General features: G+C 44.5%; 1 protein-coding gene across 2 annotated transcripts in view; it reads left to right on the plus strand.

Moving 5' to 3' along the window:
- Window positions 1-21,274, plus strand: part of USP19 (ubiquitin specific peptidase 19) — a 150,952-nt gene extending 129,678 nt beyond the window's left edge. For both annotated transcript variants that reach the window (XM_082265345.1, XM_082265346.1), the window contains exon 26: window positions 20,542-21,274. In XM_082265345.1, coding sequence (XP_082121471.1) covers window positions 20,542-20,679 — 138 coding nt within the window. In that variant the 3' untranslated portion in view covers window positions 20,680-21,274. The remainder of the gene's footprint in view (window positions 1-20,541) is intronic.
- The last annotated feature ends 962 nt before the right edge of the window (window positions 21,275-22,236 follow it).

The following is a 22,236-nucleotide window of genomic DNA, read 5'->3' on the forward strand; positions in this document are numbered from 1 at the left end:
AAAACGTCTCAGGACCGCGCAATAGTCAGTCAAAGTACCAGTGCCATGTCGCATAAAATGGCCTGGTCATTAAGGGGATGAAACATTCCAGTCCAGAAGTGGTTAACTTAAATACATCCATATTCTAAACGGTTTACGAAATAAGCCAGGCTTTGATCTTCTCTCATTCCTTTTCTTTAAGTACTTGGATTTGCCATCCAGTAATCCAGCAACATCCCCAATAAATGCACTGATGAACATTTGGAAGAAGAATAGACTGCAGTTAATTTGTGCTCAGTGGAAGCTATAAGTAACATTTTTCATGTGCTCGCATATTTGGCACTCAATTTTTTAACTGTACTTTTTTCAGAGGTAGCATTTTGGGTTTACATTTGCCTTGAATACCTGCCGGAGAGCCTAGACACCAGTCACTGGAACCTGTATGTGTTCTGTATCTATTGTTTTTCTGTTGATCTAGTAGGCAAGACTCTTTGCCAGCTGCCTATGTCCTGAGGTGATGGACCTCTTCTCCCTCATTAGGAATCACTCTTATAGCTTAACTGATTTTATCTTCGGTTTCTTTAATAAACCACAGTAGAAGCAGCGCATGCAGATTGGCACAACCTTGGTGGAACCACGGGAGCCATACCTGAACCCCAAGGACGATGGCCTGTATTGTTGCTTTGGGCATTGAATCCTACATGGGTGCCCACCACAGCACTGTGTGTGTTTGTGGGGGGGGGCGTGACGTGTCAGTAAACAAGGCATATCGCTGTTCTGTCATTGGGGAAGGCATGGATCCTGTGTGTCTGTAAAGCAGGAACATGGATCCAAATTAAGGAAAAAAAGATTGGGACTTTAAATGAGGTGCGTGAGAACAACAGGCCCTAAGTAAACCATACTCACCGACCAGTCTGCGAACAAACCGAATCAAACTGTCTAACAATGTACCTTAAAAACTGGTTTAGTTAACACACATTTGCAAACGCATGTGTAAGCTGCAAGGCCCCTTCACGGCACCCTGTATTACTTGCCGTCCTAACACTACTAATTTATGAGTGTCTCCACAGTGGAAGCACATGCTAGCTAATGGATAAATGGGGGAACAGGTGTGCCTGGAGGTAGCCCAAGTCTCCCCCAACCTGCCCCCATCTATGACTGGTCTTCAATGTATATTACAAAATCACAAGTAAATATAATCTAGCCATAGGGTTAAGACTAAGGCCCCTTTCACACAGGGACTTCGTCAGACGGACTCCGTTTTTCTCAGCGGGGGATCGATCCGCCAATCCCCGCTGAGCAGGCGGATGGCAGCTGTGTCTCCGCGCTGTGTGCGGAGACACAGCTGTCAGGTCCCCGCTGTTCTCTATTGGGCAGTCAGATGGTAATGGACCGTCTGTCTGTTCTCATCCGATCCCACCTGATCCGCTGGACGGATGGAAAATAGGGTTTCCATCCGTTCAGATTTGACGGATCGGATGTCAGCGGACATGTCTCCGCTGACATCTGATGCCCCTTAGAGATACATGAGGAATCCATTCAGATCCGCCAAAAAAATGGACAAGCGGATCTGAACGGTCCATTTGTGTGAAAGGGGCCTAAGAAAGACCGGTTGAGGAGCACGCACCCTCCATCCCTGATTGTATCTAAAGTAAGTTCAGTATTGGGACTTTGAATGAGACACAAGCCAGGTAAGACTCTGCGTCTCCATCCCTGTGATGGAAATGAAGGAAAAAAGATTGGGACTTTAAATGAGGTGCAAGAGAACAATCGGCCCCAAGTAAACCATACTCACCGACCAGTCTGCTAACAAACCGGCTTGTGTCTTATTCAAAGTCCCAATACTGCCCTTACTTTAGGAACATGGATCCATGCCTTCAAGTAAAAGCACCTCCCACACTGTACACAAGCACTGCCTAGGCACACAGTTAACCCTTTCATTTCCCCTGATGTTAACTCCTTCCTAGCCAGTGTCAGTACAGTGACAGCGCATAATTTTTTTTAGCACTGATCAATGTATTTGTATCACTGGTCCCCAAAAAGTGTCATTGTCAGATTTGGCCAGCGCAATATCACAGTCCAGGCATAAGTCATTGATCGCCGCCATTACCAGTAAAAAATGAATTCCATAAATATATCCCATTGTTTGTAAATGTTTTGTGCAAACCAATTATTATAATCCATATTGTGATTTTTTTTCACAAAGCGGGGAATCTGATGCATGAGGCCGGCGGCTCCAATTTGCCGCTAGGCACCTGCGATCGCTCCTCGCTGAGAGAGGATGACGGTCAGCTGCTGTTCTTCTTTCTGGAATGATCACAGAGCTCCTGTGATCCTTAAATATAGGATCACAGGTCTCTGTGATCATTTCAAAACCCCAACACAGTTAGAATCACTCCCCTAGGCTTACATTTAACCCCTTGATCACTGTGTTAACCCCTTCCCTGCCCGTGTCAGTATTACAGTAGCAGTGCATATTTTTAGCACTCATTGCCCTCTAGTTCCTCCTGTTTTAAATTGTATTGGAACTGTATTGTCTTCCCTCACATTGTAAAGCGCTGCGCAAACTGTTGGCGCTATATAAATCCTGTATAATAATAATAATTACTGTAGTAATGTCACTGGTCCCCCCCAAAAGTTCAAAAAATGTCAGGGGTCTGATCTGTGCGCCGCAATGTCGCAGTCCCGCTAAAAATCGCAGATCGCCGCCATTACTAGTTTAAAAGAAAAAACAATAAAAATGACATCTTTCCCCTAGTTTGTAGACGCGATAGCTTTTGCCTAAACAATCAAAATACGCTTATTGCATTTATTTTTTTTTTCCTCCCACAAATATGTAGCAGAAAACAAATTGGCCTAAAATGTTTAAAAAAAAAAATAGACTGTGAGCCAGGCCTTCTTATCCAACTTCAGTGCCTGACCTCACAAATATATTTCTGGAAGAATGGTCAAACATTTCCATAGACACACTCCTAAACCTTGTGGACAGCCTTCCCATAAGAGTTGAAGCTGTTATAGCTGCAAAGGGTGGGCCAACTCAATATTGAACCCTGTGGACTACGACTGGGATGCCATTAAAGTTCATGTGTGTGTGTAAAGGCAGGCGTCCCAATACTTTTGACCATATAGTGTAGGTAGGTGTGACAGTAACATGTCCCACAAACATTCGATCAGAGTTCTACAGTTCCAGGTCAGTGGCTTAAAGTATTGCCGCCAAAAGGACTAGTAAGAAGCGGAGCATGTAGTATGCTTTGAAGACGATCACTATCTCCATGAACCCCCCCTCTGCTTATGCTAAACCATGCTAGTGGCACAAGTCCAGCCATTGACAATTGTGGTGAGCTTTATTTATTTATATATATAATATATATATATATATATATATATATATATATATATAGGTAGATGGGGAAACGGTGGGTGTTTGTAATAATTTGAATCTCCGCACTGTAAGGCCTCTTGCACACAGTACCAATGTTTTGGGCATCTGCTTTTTTAGACTTAATTTCAGGCGTTTGTTTTGAGTGTAATCACACATATATGCGCGTTCTCACAATGCATTCCTAGGGAAAAGTTTTATTTATGCTCATGCGCATTTTTGCACACATTTGCACGTGCCCATTAGCACAGGATTTTTTTTTTTTTTTACACAGCGCTTGTTTATGTGCCTGTGTGCACAGGCATATTGGAAACAATGGGCCACAATGAAATTCAGTAAAAAAAAAAAATTGCTGTGCTGAGCTTTTTCAAGCTGCAGTGTGTAAAAAGGCCTAATACCACATCTGTACTTGTGTGATATCGCTGCTTGTCCTGGTATTTACTTGTATTCTCTCACATGGTCACAGCCAGACTAACCTCGAAAGGCTCTCTTATCTCCTGCTACAGTACAGTGCTGAAGAGATCACTGTAAAACCGAGAGCAAAGGTGCTGTCAGGTTCACAGGAAAAATTACGAAAGGTCTTGCTAATTTATGGTTTTACTCACAGCCAACATCTGAGACAGTGCCAGTTCACACTACCGCGGCACGACTTCGGGGGCGACCTGTGAAGTCGCGTGCACAGCGACTTCGGCGCGACTTGCACAGGCTTCATATAATGAATGTCAATGCAAGTCGCCCCAAAGTAGTACAGGAACTATTTTCTAAGTCGGAGCGACTTAAGTCGCTCCTATTAGAACGGTTCCCGTAGCACTGCATTGACCGCGACTTGTCAGGCTGACCAGTCTGGCCGTAGTGTGAATGGGCACTAAGCAAGACCACACTGCTCAAGGTCAGCCTACTCAAACAGATCCCACAAAGCCCAGCGCGTCACACTGATCAATGAAAGCAAGGATTTATCCGGTTGGCTGCACTCCAAAAAAGGATCCTCTTTATTGGTATATCACAATAGCATAAAAACAGCAACTGAACCCCATGGATTTTTATGCTATCAAAATAAAAAAATTAAACTTTAATGGGAAAACACGTTGACTTTCTATTTCGTCAATAGGGTTTATTTGCTGTTTTTATGCTATTTTGTTATATCCATAAAGATGGTCCTTTTTTCAGAGTGCAGCCGTTCAGATATTTCCTTGCTTACATCCCAGAGGAGACCGTGTTCAGAATGAAGTCGGGAGGGGAGATAGGACAGCCTTTTTTGGGATTTTCAACCAGGTACTGAGCTGACCCCTTTTTTTTTTTTGGAAAGGGAGAGAGTACAAGTAAATCAAGACAAACCACTGTCTCTGAAAGATAAAGCTGTGCTACTGTAGCCTTCTAAAGTAGAGATGCTGATTATCACAGAGACCTATTGCTGGATCTTTTTAAGCCCTAGGCGCTGACAGTATGCCATCATGCAGCCTCTTGGCGGATGGGCCTTGGCATTGAGCGGCCGCATGTTTGTGTTCATTGGTGTAAAAACAGCTCGGCACAGTTAAGCCTCGTACACACGCATCGATAGTTGGCTGTGAATTTTCGGCCATCGTCCGAACGGCCGATTTTCGGCTTGTTAGTATGATGCTTTCGACAACCGACTGCAACTTTTCGGCTGAATAAAATCTGGTGTGCATGCTATAAAATTTTTGTTGGCCGTCAACAGAACGGCCGATTTTCCGTCAGTCAGTACAGATTTCTGCAGACAAAAATCTGATGAGCAAGACTGGGCATGCTCAGAGAAGAAAAAACACACGGAAAGTAAACCAGCACATGACATCACTTCTGAAGTTGGTTTTTGTTGGCCGAGAAAATTTGTGTGCAGTCTAGAGCACATTTAAAACAACACTGGACAAAAGACGGCCGATCGGTCGGCCGATAATCGTTGCGTGTGTACGAGGCATTACTGGCAGCCCGATAGGGAGCTTTCCGATCATGTAACTGCCAATCACGGCGGTCATTTGATCATAAGCACCGCCTCCAGGCATCCTAAACCCCTTAAAGAGCCAGGAGGTGCCGGCTCCAAGGGGTTTAGGAATATGACACACATTTAGCCTTAGTTGCCCCCACCCCTATTCCCCCTCCACCCCACAACACTCCTTTTAACTTTACATAAAGGCACAAAGTAGCGGCCTCCCCTGTAACCAGGTGATGCGGAGTTCTTTTCAAGTTAATCTTGAACTGAACCTTAGAAGGTTAACGGATTTATGTAGTGCGTAACGATCCAGCATTGTTGTCAAATGGCATTTGCAATAATCTTGTTAATCCCCCGCAGGCATTAAGAACTGTGCAATAATGGTTTGTGTATTTTTTTTGTACTTCTTAAAGAGCTCAGTTTCAGGTCGGCATAAACCCTCCCCATAACTTTAATATAAAATGTCAGATATTTATATTTTGGAGATATTTTTTATGAAATAACTATTAAAACTGCTATGTAATGTTAAACGTTATTTTGTGTGGAATGTCTAAACTTAATAAAATTGTTGAAAATTCTCAAGTTTTTGGAGCAGTATTTTCATGTACACCTGTTTTAGAACCAATGGGATAAATCTTGCAAGATCATGCATTGTACCTGTGGCTTTTTTATTATTTTTTTGAGGTTGTAAGCTGGTCCCTGGAAATGGATCACTGGAATCCCCTGGTGTGCGCATGTTCCCTGCTGTCCAGGAAGGCCCAAATTTGGGATATTTTCATATTCCAAATTCTAAGATTTTCAAATCCAATCCAAAGATGGCCATTCTCTTGCCTGCCTCCTAACTATTGGGTGGCAGTGAGACTTCAGTCATGTATAGTAGCCAATAGTAGTTCTGCCTGTAAAAATATTTATTCCAGTTCCTTCCCCATGACAGACCTGTCCAATAGATTGCTTCAAGGGAGAGCAAGCACAAAAAATATTTAAAGTTTTAACCGCAACTAAACTAAGGGAAAATGTTTTATTTTATTTTTATTTTTTTTAGTTTAGAGTACTGAGGGATTAGAACGCCTGTCAGGTTTTTATTGATGTCTGTGCCCCCTGTTAAGGAGATTCACCCTCTCTATTTGTTCTGTTTACCATTATTGAAAGTAAGGCTCCATGTACACGGGACGTTGTTAAAAGTCCCTTTGAATGCTGGAATTTTTAGGACGTTTGAAACGTCCGTTCGGTCGCGTTTGTACCTGCGTTTAGCGGCGTTTGCGGGCGTTTGCGTTTAGAAGCGTTCCAAGAGGTCAAAAAAATTATTCCCCTTTTAAAATGGAAAAACGCGAACGCCAAACGCGGGTCATCGCGTTCGGACGCGTTTGTGCGTTTGAAACGCCGGGAAACACACGTTCGAACGCAAATAATTGCGTTCTAAAAAAAGTCCCTGAACGCAACTGCCTGCAAATGACTGTAAACGACCTGGTGTACATGGACAGATAAGATAAAATGTAGATGGGTTCAGGGGCTTCTGAAAAAAACGCCCAACTGCTCCTAAACGGCCATTTCCAGCGTCCCGTGTACATGGACCCTAAAAGAGAATCCCAAATTTCTCTTTCGTTCATTGACGACACAGCTCCTGATCTTCATAACCATTGAGTTAGTGTCCCCTACAGGAGTAGGAAACTAGGCAGAAAAATAATCTGGCGACGCCCCTGGACAGTCCCAGGAGGTATACTCACTCTTTCTGCTATAGGTACTCAGTTTTTTTCTGCAATCAAAAAAAGAATCTATGCGCCACCAAGGGAAAGAAAGAGTAGGATCCCCTAGAGGAATAAGAAATGAAGAAAGGAATGGAGCACCAGAGACCTTCACCACATACAAATAAAAGATATACAAGTCAAAAATATCAGCGCAAGTACTCTATGAATGGTGGTCCATTACTCTAAGTCAATCACTTAGACAATCATCTAATGCGTTAGCACAAATTAATACAGTAGACTAAAATACGGAAGTGACAGTGCATCCAGTTTTTTTCTGCCTAGTCAGGAGTAAAGACCTAGTTCCTTGCTGCGATCTCTGGTTCTGGCAATTTTTTTATTTTTACATGGAACGTTTTTTCTCCTGTTTTTTTTCCTGTGAGATCTACAATTAACTGTCGGACTGGGCAATGGGCTGGATAATCTAGATCCATTGGTCACCCCAGTCTGGCAAGTGAGCGCGTGCAGACCTCAGCTCTGAGCTGGGTCGTCCGCAACATAGCCCCATTGGACGGGGGCTGGCCTGCGAGTTAAATGCTTTGCAAGGTCGCATACGACCGGATCTTGGCCCAAGTTGCAGCATTCCTCCTGGCCGACAGCCCCCGTTTCAATGGTGAGGGGTTCTGTCTGGAGCGGTGCCCACATGGTTCCTGATATGGTGCGCACCTTCCCCCCCCCCCCATCCCCCTGGAGGGTTTTGGGGTGGACTTGGGCTCCTCCTTGGGATGGTTGGACCCCCCGGTTCCCCTCCTTCCCATCAGGCACCCCCCTTTCATCTGTCCCCCATCCTACCCCCCCTCCACATATGCCGTGGGTGATCTTGTCCTGGGATGGGGGCAGGGCGCTATGCTGGTGATGGGGGCCCGGGGGAGGGGGGGTGCGCCTCTGGCGACTGGACGATTGGCTGAGCGGGGGGGCGGTTGTACCTGGTGAGAGCTCCTGCCATTAGCCACCTGTCCTGCCTGGAGGCCGCCATTTTGCTGTAGCCTGTTTTTTTTTTTTTTTTCCTCCTTTGCACGGTGGCCATGTTTGTGTAGTCGGCGGCCATTTTGCAGTGGTTTGCCATTGAAAATGGCAGCGGCCATGAGAGTGGAACCCTGTGGGCGGCGATTTCAGTGGTGGGAGCCCCTCCTCATCCCCTGGTGCTGACTCCTGGATCTTTTCACTTCCTGATCGCTGCACTTGGAGGACAGATTTTCCTGGTGGCTGCAGGTGCCTGTTTCTGCTAGGTGGTGAGTCTGGTGGGGTTCTCTCCTTCTCTGCTGAGGATTGCTTGCTGCTTGTGCCTGGCAACCGGGTGGTGCTGCCAGCGCGGTAGGGGTTTTCCCTTTGCAGTGTTTTCACTTTTTGTGGGGTCCCCCTGGTGACTCAATGGAGTCTTTGGAGCACATCTCCCCACCTGATCCCCTCTCTGAGGCTGTGGGGCCCTCTGGGTCCCAACAATTCATCCTTGCACTGACAGCAGGCCTGGAGTCCTTTGTGTCCCGGGTAAGGGTGGCTTGCGGGCGATGGGCTAGCAAAAAGTGCCCCCCGCCTCATCTGTCTCATCAGAATCTGAATCTGATTCGGCCGCCGTGGGCGTGGGTCACCCCACTGGGTAAACCACGCCGAGGGCAACAATGCGCCCAGAATCCTCTGATAATGAGGATAATTCCTCCACATCTGCAACCACGCACAAAAAGCACTGATTGTATCTGTGCGTGAGACCTTGAAGATGGAGGACGCAGCTGCGATGGAGGCGCAGGTTCCCTTTGGCACTCACAAGCCATCCAGAGCAGCAAAGGGGTTTCCTTTCCCTGCCTATTTTGACAAGAGTCGCTAAAGAGTGGAGATGACCAAAGCATCCCCTTAGGTCCCTAAGCGATTTTCCAGGCGTTACCCCTATAAGGAGTCCCTTATTAAGAAGTGGAGTGTTTCACTGGTGGACCCTCCGGTTTCCAGATTGAATAAGGCAACCAGGATTCCGGTTGAAAAGTTCCTGGCCTTTAAGGATTCGGTTGACAGGAAGGCGGAGGCTGTGGCCGCAATATGTAAACTCTAACTGGTTTGGCACTGAGGCCGGTTTTCATCATTGCCCTGGTGACGCAAACTCTGACTGAGTGGGCTTAACTTTTACGCCGTGTCCTGGAGGGAGAACATCTCCCCCTGCCCTTTGCTGAGCTGGCGGTCCAGGGGCTGCCGTTTGTGATGCTACTTTGGAATGCTATTGGCTCGGCTCCCTGTTTCGGCAGTGGTCCTTCAGCGTGTCTTGTGGCTCAAATGCTGGTCTGCGGACCAGACTTCTAAAAAGGCCTTTACTGATCTTCCCTTTCAAGGAGATCGCCTGTTTGAAGCTACCCTTGAGATCATTAAAGGTCTCACGGGGAAGAGTACCTTTCTTCCGCAGACTACTAAGGGCAAGAAACCTCTTCGTAGACGTGGGCCCTCCTTCTTGGCTCATACGTTTTTTTTTTTTTTTTGTTTGTTTTTTTATCCCTCAGGGTCAACTGACAAGGGCTTGTAGCCTTTCAGGGCCTCCTCTGAAGGATCCCAACGAACCTGTCCTGGCAAGCCGAGAGCGCGCTTCTCCAGACCCACAGACAAGGTTCCTTCAGCATGAAGGTGCGTCCTCGCCTGTATCGGGGGAGGGGGGTGTCTTCGCTGGTTCACGGACCCGTGTACTTCCTTGGTACACGACAAGTTGGTCAACAAAGTCCTTCGGTCTGGCTGCAAGATCGAGTTTCGCTCTTGTCCCCCGGCAAGGTTCTTTCCTTCCTACTTGTGCCTGTCCTCAGACCGCTTACAGAACTGTTTGGGGAGGTACAAGTACACTGAAAGGCCTAAACATCGAAAGGAAATTGCAAGCCTTGGATGTGGTCTGGGCAATTAGGGTGAACTTGGCAGCTACAGAGTCTTTTAGGAAGTCACTCACCATTTGTGCTCACGGATGGGCCTCGGAAAGGGTTGTCCGATTCCTCTGCGACCATTTCCAGATGGATCAGACAGACGGTGATTCAGGCCTATTCCATCAGGGGTCAGGTTCCTCCTTTCCCTGTCAAGGCACGCACTACTCGGGCGCTTAGTTCCTCCTGGGCCTTCTGTCATCAGGCGTCAGTGCCGCAGGTTTGCAAGGCGGCCACCTGGTCGTTGGTGCACACTTTCACAAAGTTTTATAAAGTGGATGTGTTGGCATCTGCGGATGCTTCTTTTGGCCACAAGGTTTTTGCAGGCTGCTGTTTAGAGGCCCTGATCCTCTTTGAAGGGTGTATGGTTTGTTTCAGGTGGGCTCCAGTTGTTTTGGTTGACCTCCTGTTGCCTGGTTGGCTACTGTTTAGCCTTGGGAATTAATTTTTTGCTGTTCCCACCCCACATGTTTAACACTGCTTTGGGACGTCCCAATGGTTATGAAGATCAGTAGCTGTGTCCGTCAATGAACTAAAAAGAAAATGGGATTTTTGACTTACTGTAAAATCCATTTCTCTGATGTTCATTGACGGACACAGCACCCACCCCTCTGTGGAGTTGTAATTCTTTTGACACTGCTTGTAACTAAACTGAGTGCCTATAGCATAGAGGGGGTATACCTCCTGGGACTGCCCATAGGTGTAGCCAAATTCTTTTTCTGCCTAGTGTCCTACTCCTGTAGGAGTCAGGGTAACCCAATGGTTATGAAGATCAGGAGCTGTGTCCATCAATGAACATCAGAGAAATGAATTTTACTGTATCCTATTTTTGGGTTGTCCCCAGAAAGTAATAGAGGGAAAATCTTAGTGTGGACCCTAGTTTTGGTGACCTGGGGGGTCCCAAAGGAATTCCCTTAATTTGCAGGGATTTCATCTCACTTCCTGTTTGGCTATGGGACATGAAGTAAAGCAATCTCCATAATGATGGCAAAAAAAAAAATTCTAACCCCCTCTGCTTTATCCCTGATGGGGGAAAAAAAGTTTTCCCTATGGTTCTATTTTAAAAGGCTCTTTCCACCTTTACTGTCGAGGTGCTTTCTGTCAATTAGGGGCAGGGGCAACCCTGGTTGTCCCTACACTTGGTGCCCTGGCAGTCTATCACACCCTATCTGTGTACCTCGCTTGGTGAGCCTGTGATTGAGGGACTCTTGTCGGCAGGCATGATAAAGTACTAACGTTACCAGAGGTCCAAAGAATATATTTTTTCTGGTGATGAATTCTGCCTGTAAAAATGTATTTATTTATTTTTTCTGGGCAACTAATAATCCTACAGATGTAAATTTTGGAGTACCATTTGTTTTCTGAAGAAAAAAAAAATATATAGGGGCTGGAAATTAAGCACTGAAAACACATGCCTCCTTGGTTTTGCCTCCAAAAATTTTTTTTTTTACCTACAAAAGAAAAATTCCTATTAATCCTCCCTACTTTCCATAATCTGCTGTAACAAATACAAAAACCAATGAAATGACATGACTAAAAATAGACTACTGCAGATAGGTATGACAAATGATAAAAATAATCCAAAATTTTCAAAAACCTTTCAATCAGATATACTCTATATCAGCCTTTCTCAACCTTTTCAACACCGAGCAACCCTTGAAATAAATGTCTGGGCTCGGGGAACCTCTGCTAAAAATTAAAAATCTACAACTCATTACACATTGTGACAGTGGGAAGAATGCTCCTTACTCTTGTCATTGGGAAGAAGTACCCCCTTACAGATAGCTAAAGTAACAAGGGTGTCATTGGAAACTTATGTGAGGCAGAAATTGTCCATTGCTCAAGGAACCGCTAGCAACCTCAGGAGGAACCATAGAGTTCCACGGAACCCTGGTTGAGAAACCTGCCCTATATACAGTGGGGAAAAATAATTATTTAATCCCCTGCAGATTTTGTAAATTTGCCCACTTACAAAGAAATTAATAATTTTTTTATAACGGTTGTATTTTAAATCGAGTTGTAGTTCAGTGAATAAAATATGTATTTGATCCCCAAGCAAAACATGACTTCCTACTTGGTGTAGAAACCCTTGTTGGCAAGCACAGAGGTAAGATGTTTCTTGTAGTTGGTTACCAGGCTTGCACACATCTCAGAAGGGATTTTGGTCTACTTTTCTTTAGATCTTCTCTACATCCTTAAGGTTTCTTGTCTGTTGCTTGGCAACTCTGTTTTAACTCTCTCCATAAATTTTCGATAATATTAAGGTCTGGAGAATCTAGGCCACTCCTTTGTTGCCTTGGCGGTAAGTTTTGGGTCATTGTCATGCTGGAAGACCCATCCGCGGCCCATCTGCAGTGTTCCCGGCTGAGGAAAAAAGGTTCTCATCCAAGATTTTACAATACATGGCCCCTCAATGCGGCAAAGTCGGCCTTTACCTTTGGCAGAGAAACAGCCCCAAAGCCTAATGTTTCCACCTCCATGCTTGACTCTAGGGATGGTGTTCTTAGGGTCATAGTCAGCATTTTTCTTCCTCCAAACACAGGGAGTTGAGTTAATGCCAAAGAGCTAAGTTTTGATCTCATCTGACCATAGTACCTTATCCCAACCCTTCTCTGAATCATTTAGCTGTTCATTGGCAAACTTCAGACGGGCCTGTACATGTGCCTTCCTGAGGAGGGGAACCTTGCGAGCTCTGCAGGATTTCAAGCCCTGGCTGCGTATTGTCTTACCAATAGTTTGGTGACTGTGGTCCCAACTGCCTTGAGATCATTCACAAGCTCCTCCTGTGTAGTTCTGGGCTGATTCCTCATGTTTACTATGATCATCTTTACCCCATGAGGCGAAATCTTGCATGGAGCTCCAGACCGAGGGCGATTTAATTGTTATTTTGTATTTCTTCCACTTGCGAATAATCGCTCCAACAGTTGTCTCCTTCTCACCAAGCTTCTTGCTGATGGTCTTGTAGCCCATTCCAGCCTTGTGCAGGTCTAAAATCTTGTCCCTGATGTCCTTTGACAGCTCTTTGGTCTTGCCCATGATGGTGAGGTGTGAATAGAAGAAAGAGATTCTGTGGACAGGCATCTTTCATACACATAACGAGTTGTCGTTAGGAGCACCTTAAATTGACAGGACTAATCTGTGTACCACATGAGCACTTACTGTAGGCCAGTCTGTGGGAGCCAGAATTATTGTTGGTTGGTAGGGGATCAAATACTTATTTTACTCGATTGCAACTCCATTTATAACATTTGTATCGTGTTTTTTTCTGGATTTTTGATTGGTATTCTGTCTCTATCATTTGAAATACACCTATGATAAAAACTTTAGACCCTTCATTTCTTTGTAAGTGGACAAACTTACAAAATCTGCAGAGGATCAAATCATTTTCCCCACTGTATAATAACTTGATTGAATTTTTATTTTTTTTCAATTGTATACTAACCTTCTTGATGGTTTGAAAGCTTCCCTATGGAACATGCTGGTACTCTGTTTTTCTGGCCTTTAACGTACCATGGTAATTTTAAATATTTTGGTGCATTACTAAAGAAAGGTGGCTGTTTTACATTGCTGTTGGTAATTAAGGTTGTTATAATTGGTAATTTTTGTAGCAGTCTATTTTAGAAGTGTCCTTTCGTTGTCTTTTTGTAATATATATATATATATATATATATATATATATATAGTGTGTGTGTGTGTGTGTAGATCTATCTATCTATATATACAGTGGGTACAGAAAGTATTCAGACCCCCTTAAATTTTTCACTCTTTGTTATATTGCAGCCATTTGCTAAAATCATTTAAGTTCATTCTTCTTCCTCATGAATGTACACATAGCACCCCATACTGACAGAAAAACACAGAATTGTTGACATTGTTGCAGATTTATTAAAAAAGAAAAACTGAAATATCACATGGTCCTAAGTATTCAGACCCTTTGCTGTGACACTCATATATTTAACTCAGGTGCTTTCCATTTCTTCTGATCATCCTTGAGATGGTTCTACACCTTCATTTGAGTCCAGCTGTGTTTGATTATACTGATTGGACTTGATTAGGAAAGCCACACACCTGTCTATATAAGACCTTCCAGATCACAATGCATGTCAGAGCAAATGAGAATCATGAGGTCAAAAGAACTGCCTGAAGAGCTCAGAGACAGAATTGTGGCAAGGCACAGATCTGGCCAAGGTTACAAAAAGATTTCTGCTGCACTTAAGGTTCCTAAGAGCACAGTGGCCTCCATAATCCTCAAATGGAAGACGTTTGGGACGACCAGAACCCTTCCTAGAGCTGGCCGTCCGGCCAAACTGAGCTATCGGGGGAGAAGAGCCTTGGTGAGAGAGGTAAAGAAGAACCCAAAGATCACTGTGGCTGAGCTCCAGAGATGCAGTCAGGAGATGGGAGAAAGTTGTAGAAAGTCAACCATCACTGCAGCCCTCCACCAGTCGGGGCTTTATGGCAGAGTGGCCCGACGGAAGCCTCTCCTCAGTGTAAGACACATGAAAGCCCGCATGGAGTTTGCTAAAAAACACCCGAAGGACTCCAAGATGGTGAGAAATAAGATTCTCTGGTCTGATGAGACCAAAATAGAACTTTTTGGCCTTAATTCTAAGCTGTATGTGTGGAGAAAACCAGGCACTGCTCATCACCTGTCCAATACAGTCCCAACAGTGAAGCATGGTGGTGGCAGCATCATGCTGTGGGGGTGTTTTTCAGCTGCAGGGACAGGACGACTGGTTGCAATCGAGGGAAAGATGAATGCGGCCAAGTACAGGGATATCCTGGACAAAAACCTTCTCCAGAGTGCTCTGGACCTCAGACCGGGCCGAAGGTTTACCTTCCAACAAGACAATGACCCTAAGCACACAGCTAAAATAACGAAGGAGTGGCTTCACAACAACTCCGTGACTGTTCTTGAATGGCCCAGCCAGAGCCCTGACTTAAACCCAATTGAGCATCTCTGGAGAGACCTAAAAATGGCTGTCCACCAACGTTTACCATCCAACCTGACAGAACTGGAGAGGATCTGCAAGGAGGAATGGCAGAGGATCCCCAAATCCAGGTGTGAAAGACTTGTTGCATCTTTCCCAAAAAGACTCCTGGCTGTATTAGATCAAAAGGGGGCTTCTACTAAATACTGAGCAAAGGGTCTGAATACTTAGGACCATGTGATATTTCAGTTTTTCTTTTTTAATAAATCTGCAACAATGTCAACAATTCTGTGTTTTTCTGTCAGTATGGGGTGCTATGTGTACATTCATGAGGAAGAAGAATGAACTTAAATGATTTTAGCAAATGGCTGCAATATAACAAAGAGTGAAAAATTTAAGGGGGTCTGAATACTTTCCGTACCCACTGTATATATGTATATATAATATATATATATATAATCTCCAACAGTTTGTGCCGCCCTATACCAAATAAAGGGTGTTACAATACAAATCATGAAAAGAAGGATTAGAATCTGGAAAGGAAGGGCAAGTGATACAGGAGGTAATAACTATGTGAGGATGGATTGATGGAGAAAGTAAATGTTCAGCTGCTCGGTAGAGGGGAGATGGGCTTATCTAAAGAGATATTTCAGGGATCACCTAAAGGTATACAGGCAAGGAAGGATATAGCCGGAGAGACTGGGGTAGAGTGTTCCTAAATATTTGGGAGGCTCTGGAAGTCCTGGAAGTGAGCATGTGAGGAAGTGACGAGGGAGCTAGAGAGTCAGGAAGTCTTGGAAGGAGCAAAGAGGACAGTTTGGTTGGTTTTTGAGATGATGATGTAGGTTGGGGTAGAGTTGTGGATTGCATTAAATGCTAATATTGTCAGTATTAAGAGAGTCTTAAAGCGGAGTTCCTGCCTCGGGGGTCAATTTTAGCTAAAAATACCCCCGGGACAGTCAGGGCTAGTACATTCTATAATGGATAGCCTCTGAACTGTCCTGGGTCGCACTTACCTTTTAAGAAGAAATACTTACCTTGAAAAGTTCTCCAGCGCTGCCATCTCAGGTGTGGGCAGCTGAAGCCGCAGCGTCCCTCTTCGTGTCCTCTTCCGTCATGTTTGAGTCCCACAATGCACTGCACCGGCCCTGCTCGTCACTTCCGGTGCAGGCGCGGCATCCCTGCACAGCTTCTTGGCATGCCCAGAAGCTGTTAAGCAGGGAATGCCGTGCCTGCACCGGAAGTGATGAGTGGGGCCGGTGCAGGCGCATTGACTTCTGGGAGTGATGACGTTCAGCTCCCAGGAGTCATCGCAAAGCGGAAGAGACGGTGCGGGCGGCGGCCGCCGAGTGAGGAAGTGGAAGGAAGGTGAGTATATTTTCTTCTATAATAAGGTAAATGTCCAAAAACCGGTCGTATCCATTTCTTTTTCAGGTTGCACTCAGCAAGCGGATGACTCAAAATCATTTTTTTTTTTTCGATTTTTGAGGCCGGAACTCCGCTTTAAGCAGAACAGCAGCTAGGTAACAAGTGATAAAAAAAAAACTACAAAACAGCGTATTACACTAGGCATGCTCACACACAGAACATATGTTGGCTCATAAGATGGAGCTACAGAAGTGTTGGCTCTTTCAACCGACTTATGCTTTTGTACGGACTGCATTTTTTACATCTCAAAATACAAACCACAGTACTTCTAATGGGATGCTGGCCATACACATCTAATGCTCTGTGAGAGGTAGAGAGAGGCCACTGATGAGGCTGCATAAATTATTCCTGTCTGTTTAGGAAATGAGCAATTTATGGGAAGCATTTCTAAAAAGAAAAAAACAAGATTTAAAGGGAATTTTAAGATATAAATATGATTTGAAAGGTAAAGACTCTGGCGTGGTCATGTTGTACCCAGTAAGTCACTCACCTGTAGCAAACACAAAGAACAAGAGTTGAAATGATGGTTTGCTCTAATTTTAGTGGTTCACAAGCCAGTGATGATGGCCCTGGAATTTGTATCTTTTACAAAAGAAATTTGCAATAGCAGTTTCCTTTTTTCTGGGATTGTGTTTAACACCTGGTGGAATAGATACAGATGTAGTATAAAACATAATCTAACCCCCATCACACAAATAGGCAATTCAAACGAGCTTGTGCATTTGATGAAAAAGGCAAAGGTCACCTTCAGTCAAAACCTGCATGTCAGAATATCAGCTGGTCCAGAAATAAAGGCAGCCGCAGCAATATAGAAATCCATACGTTATTGTAAAAGTTGAGTTTGGCCAAGCCCTGGTCCCACCTCCCTAGGCTCCTATTGGTCAGTAAGTCTTCCCAACCCATAAAAGTGCTAATAGGGAGGCAGGAAATGGAAGCACTCTCAACTTTTACAGAAAGAGCCAAGATGTGCATGTGACTTCAGCTGTCTTTTAGTGTGGATCTACCAGTCGTTTGGCCTTTATAATTTTCTTCAAATTTAGCCTCTTCTTCATGGATCTTCTCTTTATACTCAGGTAAATTGCCCAGGTTTTTGACTGCTTTACATGAACTGCAAATATTAAAGGGAAAGTAAAGTAGTGAGGGAGAAAAGTTGACACTATGCCTTATGCCTCGTACACACGCAACGATTATCGGCCGACCGATCGGCCGTCTTTTGTCCAGTGTTGTTGTGTTGCTTGAAATGTGCTCTAGACTGCACACTTATTTTCTTGGCCAACAAAAACCAACTTCAGAAGGGATGTCACGTGCTGGTTTACTTTCTGTGTGTTTTTTCTTCTCTGAGCATGCCCAGTCTTGCTCATCAGATTTTTGTCTGCCGAAATCTGTACTGACTGCACGAAAATCGGCCGTTATGTTGACGGCCAACAAAAATTTTATAGCCTGCACACCAGATTTTTTTCGGCCGAAAAGTCGGAGTCGGTTGTCGAAAGCATCATACTAACAAGCCGACAATCAGCCGATCGGACGTTGGCCGAAAATTCGCGGCCAGCTATCGATGCATGTGTACGAGGCATTACACACACACGTAGTTCTTGGCACTAGAACTCTTCAGTCAATGATCAGATTTTGACGGGATCTCAAATTGCTTAGCTGATTGGTCAAAGCAGCTACTGCTAGATTGTTCGTTTTTGTTAGGCAGTTCTCTGTTAATTTTATTCATAATTAGTGCAATTGGAGCCTAATACCTTGATGGAAAGAATATTCGCATCTTGCATTAAAACCCAACTTCCATGTTGGAGCGGGGTGACCTGATCCTTCCAATCTGGGGGACACGAAGTTATCTCAAATATCACAAGAAAATGCTCCTGCACTGTACAAGTCTATGACCCGTTTGAAAAAGGTTTTGTATACCCGAAACGTGGCATGTCTTTATGGATACACTACTCTTGATGCATCAACGGACTTGATTAAAGCCCACTAGGGGGCAAAATGCATTGGCGGAAGACAGCCTTTGGAACGTGTCTGTCCACTTGCTCTCAAAGTTTTGGAAGCTCATGATTGCAGCTTGATATTTTGTTCCTACTGCTTTTGACGTACTAAAGATACAAAATGATCCTGCGGCCTAAGGGCCGCATGCAGCCCTTTGTTATATGATGTCCGGCCCTAATACCTCAGCAGTCTGAAGTTGGGAACATTGATTAGGGTAATAGCATTGATCTCTACCGAACATGTTCCCATTTTCCTATTGTCTTCTACAGCGTGTCCGCACTCTCTGACCCTCGTCTCCTCTATTAGGTCTGCAGTTTCTGACAGCATTACATTTATTGAACATTGTCTGCAGCCCTTTGGTGATGTCAGGGACCATGATTGAGGACCCCTTTAGCTCATAAGTTGACAACCACTAGTGTACGTGTTCTGAGAGTGTTGAGCGGGGCAGTTTGTTGCAGGAGGGAAATATTGGAAAACGTGTGGATCGTTCCTGATGTGACATAAAACAAAGTAACAACATGTAAAAGAAATGCCAATGGAAACAAGATGTATGTCATCATGCCTAGACACAAAGTTGTATGGCTGTAATATGCAAATTTAATTGATATAACAAATATAAAATGAGAAAGGGAACTGATCTTTCTCGATCGTTCATTGACGGACGCAGTTCTCTCTGATTCATATCTGTAGGATTATACTGCCCCCTACAAGAGTAGGACACTAGGCAGAAAAAAGTTCTGGCTACGCCTATGGGCAGTCCCGGAGGGTACACCCTTTCTTCCTGCATAGGATGTCAGTTTTAATCTGCCTAGTCAGGAGTAAGGACCTAGTTCCTTGCAGGGATCTTTGGTCCTTGCATGGAAGTAATTTTTTTATGTAGATTTTTTTTTTTTTTTTAGCTAGTCTTTTTTTTTTTCTTTCTCCGGAATGTTTTTCCTGTGGGATCTTCAAGCAATTATGCTGGGCTGGGCGACAAACTGAACCCCATGCTGTTCCCACCACTCATTTTATGGCACTGCTTTGGGACGCAGTGCTGTATTTTGGCCTAGGCCAACAAGGCCCAGGCCTAGGGCAGCACTTTGCAGGAGGGCAGCAAAAACAGCTGCCCCCCCCCCCCTCCACCTGAGACTCTATTGGCCACTGGATGCTAGAGCCGCCTCTCTCACCCCCCCCCTCTCGCTCTCTCATTCCCCCTCCCCTCTCGCTCTCTCATTCCCCCCTCTTTCTCTCTCTCTCTCTCTCTCTCTCATATCCTCTCATTCCCCCTCTCTCTCTCTCATCCCCCCTCTTTCTCTCTCTCTCTCTCTCTCTCTCTCTCTCTCTCATCCCCTCTCTCTCTCTCTCTCTCTCTCTCTCTCTCATCCCCCTCTCTCTTTCTCTCTCATACCCTCTCCCTCTCTCTCCCTCTCCCTCTCTCTCTCTCTCTCTCTCTCTCTCTCTCTCTCTCTCTCTCATCCCCCTCTCTCTCCCTCATCCCACTCTCCCTCACCCACCCCCCTTTCTCTCTCACCCCCCTTTCTCTCTCACCCCCCCCCCCCCCCCTCTCGTGAGATCTCAGGGGTTCATGCTGGGACTTGTGGTCCATACGTTTTGGAGGGAGTCACATCCGTTAAAAAGGAAGGAGTGGGGCAAATTTAGATAGGAGGGGGCGCCCAGTTTTAGTCTTGCCTAGGGCAGCACAAAACCAAAATACACCACTGGTGTGACGTCCCTACTGATCTGAATTAGAGAGAACTGCGTCCGTCAATGAGCGATAGAGAAAACTGGATTTTTGACTTACTGTAAAATCCTTTTCTCTTAAGTTCATTGACGGACGCAGTACCCGCCTCTCTATTTTTGAGTTGGGTTGGTGTTACTTTCTGACACTGCTTTGATACAAAACTGACATCCTATGCAGGAAGAGAGAGGGTGCACCCTCTGGGACTGCCCATAGGCGTAGCCAGAACTTTGTTCGGCCTAGTGTCCTACTCCTGTAGGGGGTAGTATAACCCTACTGATATGAATCAGAGAACTGCGTCCGTCAATGAACTTAAGAGAAATGGATTTTACGGTAAGTCAAAAATCCAGTTTTTCCAAACACACTTGTGACTTTCTGTTCAGCAATCTTTTAGCCTAAAAACTACCAAGTCCTGTTTGCCTAACAAAGCAATATAATACCAGGCTGCACAAGAAATGTCCAATTATCCACACAGTAGATGTTATTGATGATCACCACTGGCTTTTAATTTTCTTTAATTTTATTAACTTTTTTTTCTGCTTATTTTAGGGAGTCAGCACCATGACTTATGGGCCCAACATAAACTCCGAGGAAACCTCCGAAGTGACTGCAGAAGCTGTATCCGATCTTTATCCGCACTCAGCAGAGCCTGCGCCATCCTACAGCAACATGGAAGACGTTGATTAGCAGACATTTGGGAAGAGCGTGATTTTTTTGTTTTGTTTTTTTCCCCACCCCTGTGTGTTTATTACATGGAACTACGTGCTGACAGTGGTTGTATATAGCTGCTAAAATTAATTTGTTCAATATTTTATGTTTTCTTTTTTTTTTTTTAAGGGGAGATGTTATGGCTCCTTTTTGGCATCACCATAAGCTAACTCCCACAGGCTTATTGTCTTGAACCCACACGGCATCCAGAGAACGGCATGGTTCTCTGCGCCGCAGCTGGGGTTTACCGCACCCATGCACCTTTCTTGTATTATTATTTGGGACATTTCCCCCCTACCTAGTTCTTTGCAGTATGTACAGGTTTCCCTGATGAGTGTAGATGACCACTCATCAAACAGTTCTGTAGAAAATCCTTGACGCTAAAACTGCACTCACCGTACCCACAGTGTATTGAAGTGTATTACCGAAGATTCTTTCTATTCATCTGAATGCGGGCTCCTTGAGGATGACGGAAAAAAAAACCACTGCACTCAGATCCAGGAGACTGTAAACATGTGCTATTCAGAATGTACCTGACAATAAAAAAAAAATTATTAAAAGTTATGTACATATATATTTTGTTGCTTTTAAAGAGCACAAATCTCTGGTTATGTAAGCTTATGTTAATATTTGTTTGCAAGCTTATCTATGGTTTCTTACAGAAGAATGCTTGTTCACTTCCCAGCAGTGATTTAGCAACTCGGCTTTAACCACTTTACCACCGGAGGATTTTGCTGTCTTACGTCTGGGCCACTTTTTGCGATTCGGCACTGTGCGAATTTAACTGACAATTGCGCGGTCGTGCGACGCCGTACCCAAATGAAATTGACGTCCTTTTTTTCCCACAAACAGAGCTTTCTTTTGGTGGTATTTGATCACCTGTGCGATTTTTTACTTTTTGCGCTATAAACCAAAAAAGAGTGTACATTTTAAAAAAAATAACTATTTTTCACATTTTTTTATATGAAATTCCCCCCCCAAAAAAATTTAAAAATCAAATTTTTTTTACATTTTTGGCCAATTTGTTTTCTGCTACCTATGTTTGGTAAAAAAAAAATCACAATAAGCGTATTTTGATTGGTTTGCGCAAAAGTTATTGCGTTTACTAAGGGAAAGATTTCTGTCATTTTTGGTGTTTTTTTTGTAGTAATGGCGGCGATCTGCGATTTTTTTTTTTTTGCGGGACTACGACATTGCAGCGGACAGATTGGACCCCTGACTGACATTTGACACTTTTGGGGGGACCAGTGACATTACTGCAGTAATCAGTGCTATAAATATGCACTGTTACTGTAAAAATGACACTGGCAGTGAAGGGGTTAATTTTATTGGAGAGGGAGGGGTTAATGTATGCCTGGTGCTTACTAACGTGTGGGGGGGGGGGGTGACTGTGTGAGACAGGGACAGATCGGATGTCCAGCTATGCTGAACACTCCGATCTGTCACTGAGGACATCCGCCCGCTCTGTTTACACAGGCGGGCGGATCTCCAAACTGGATTGCTGAACCCTGCAATCTGACCCTGCCTGTCACTTCG

Source organism: Pelophylax lessonae (assembly GCF_965119305.1).
Source record: "Pelophylax lessonae genome assembly, chromosome: 8".
NCBI classification, from domain to species: Eukaryota; Metazoa; Chordata; class Amphibia; order Anura; family Ranidae; genus Pelophylax; species Pelophylax lessonae.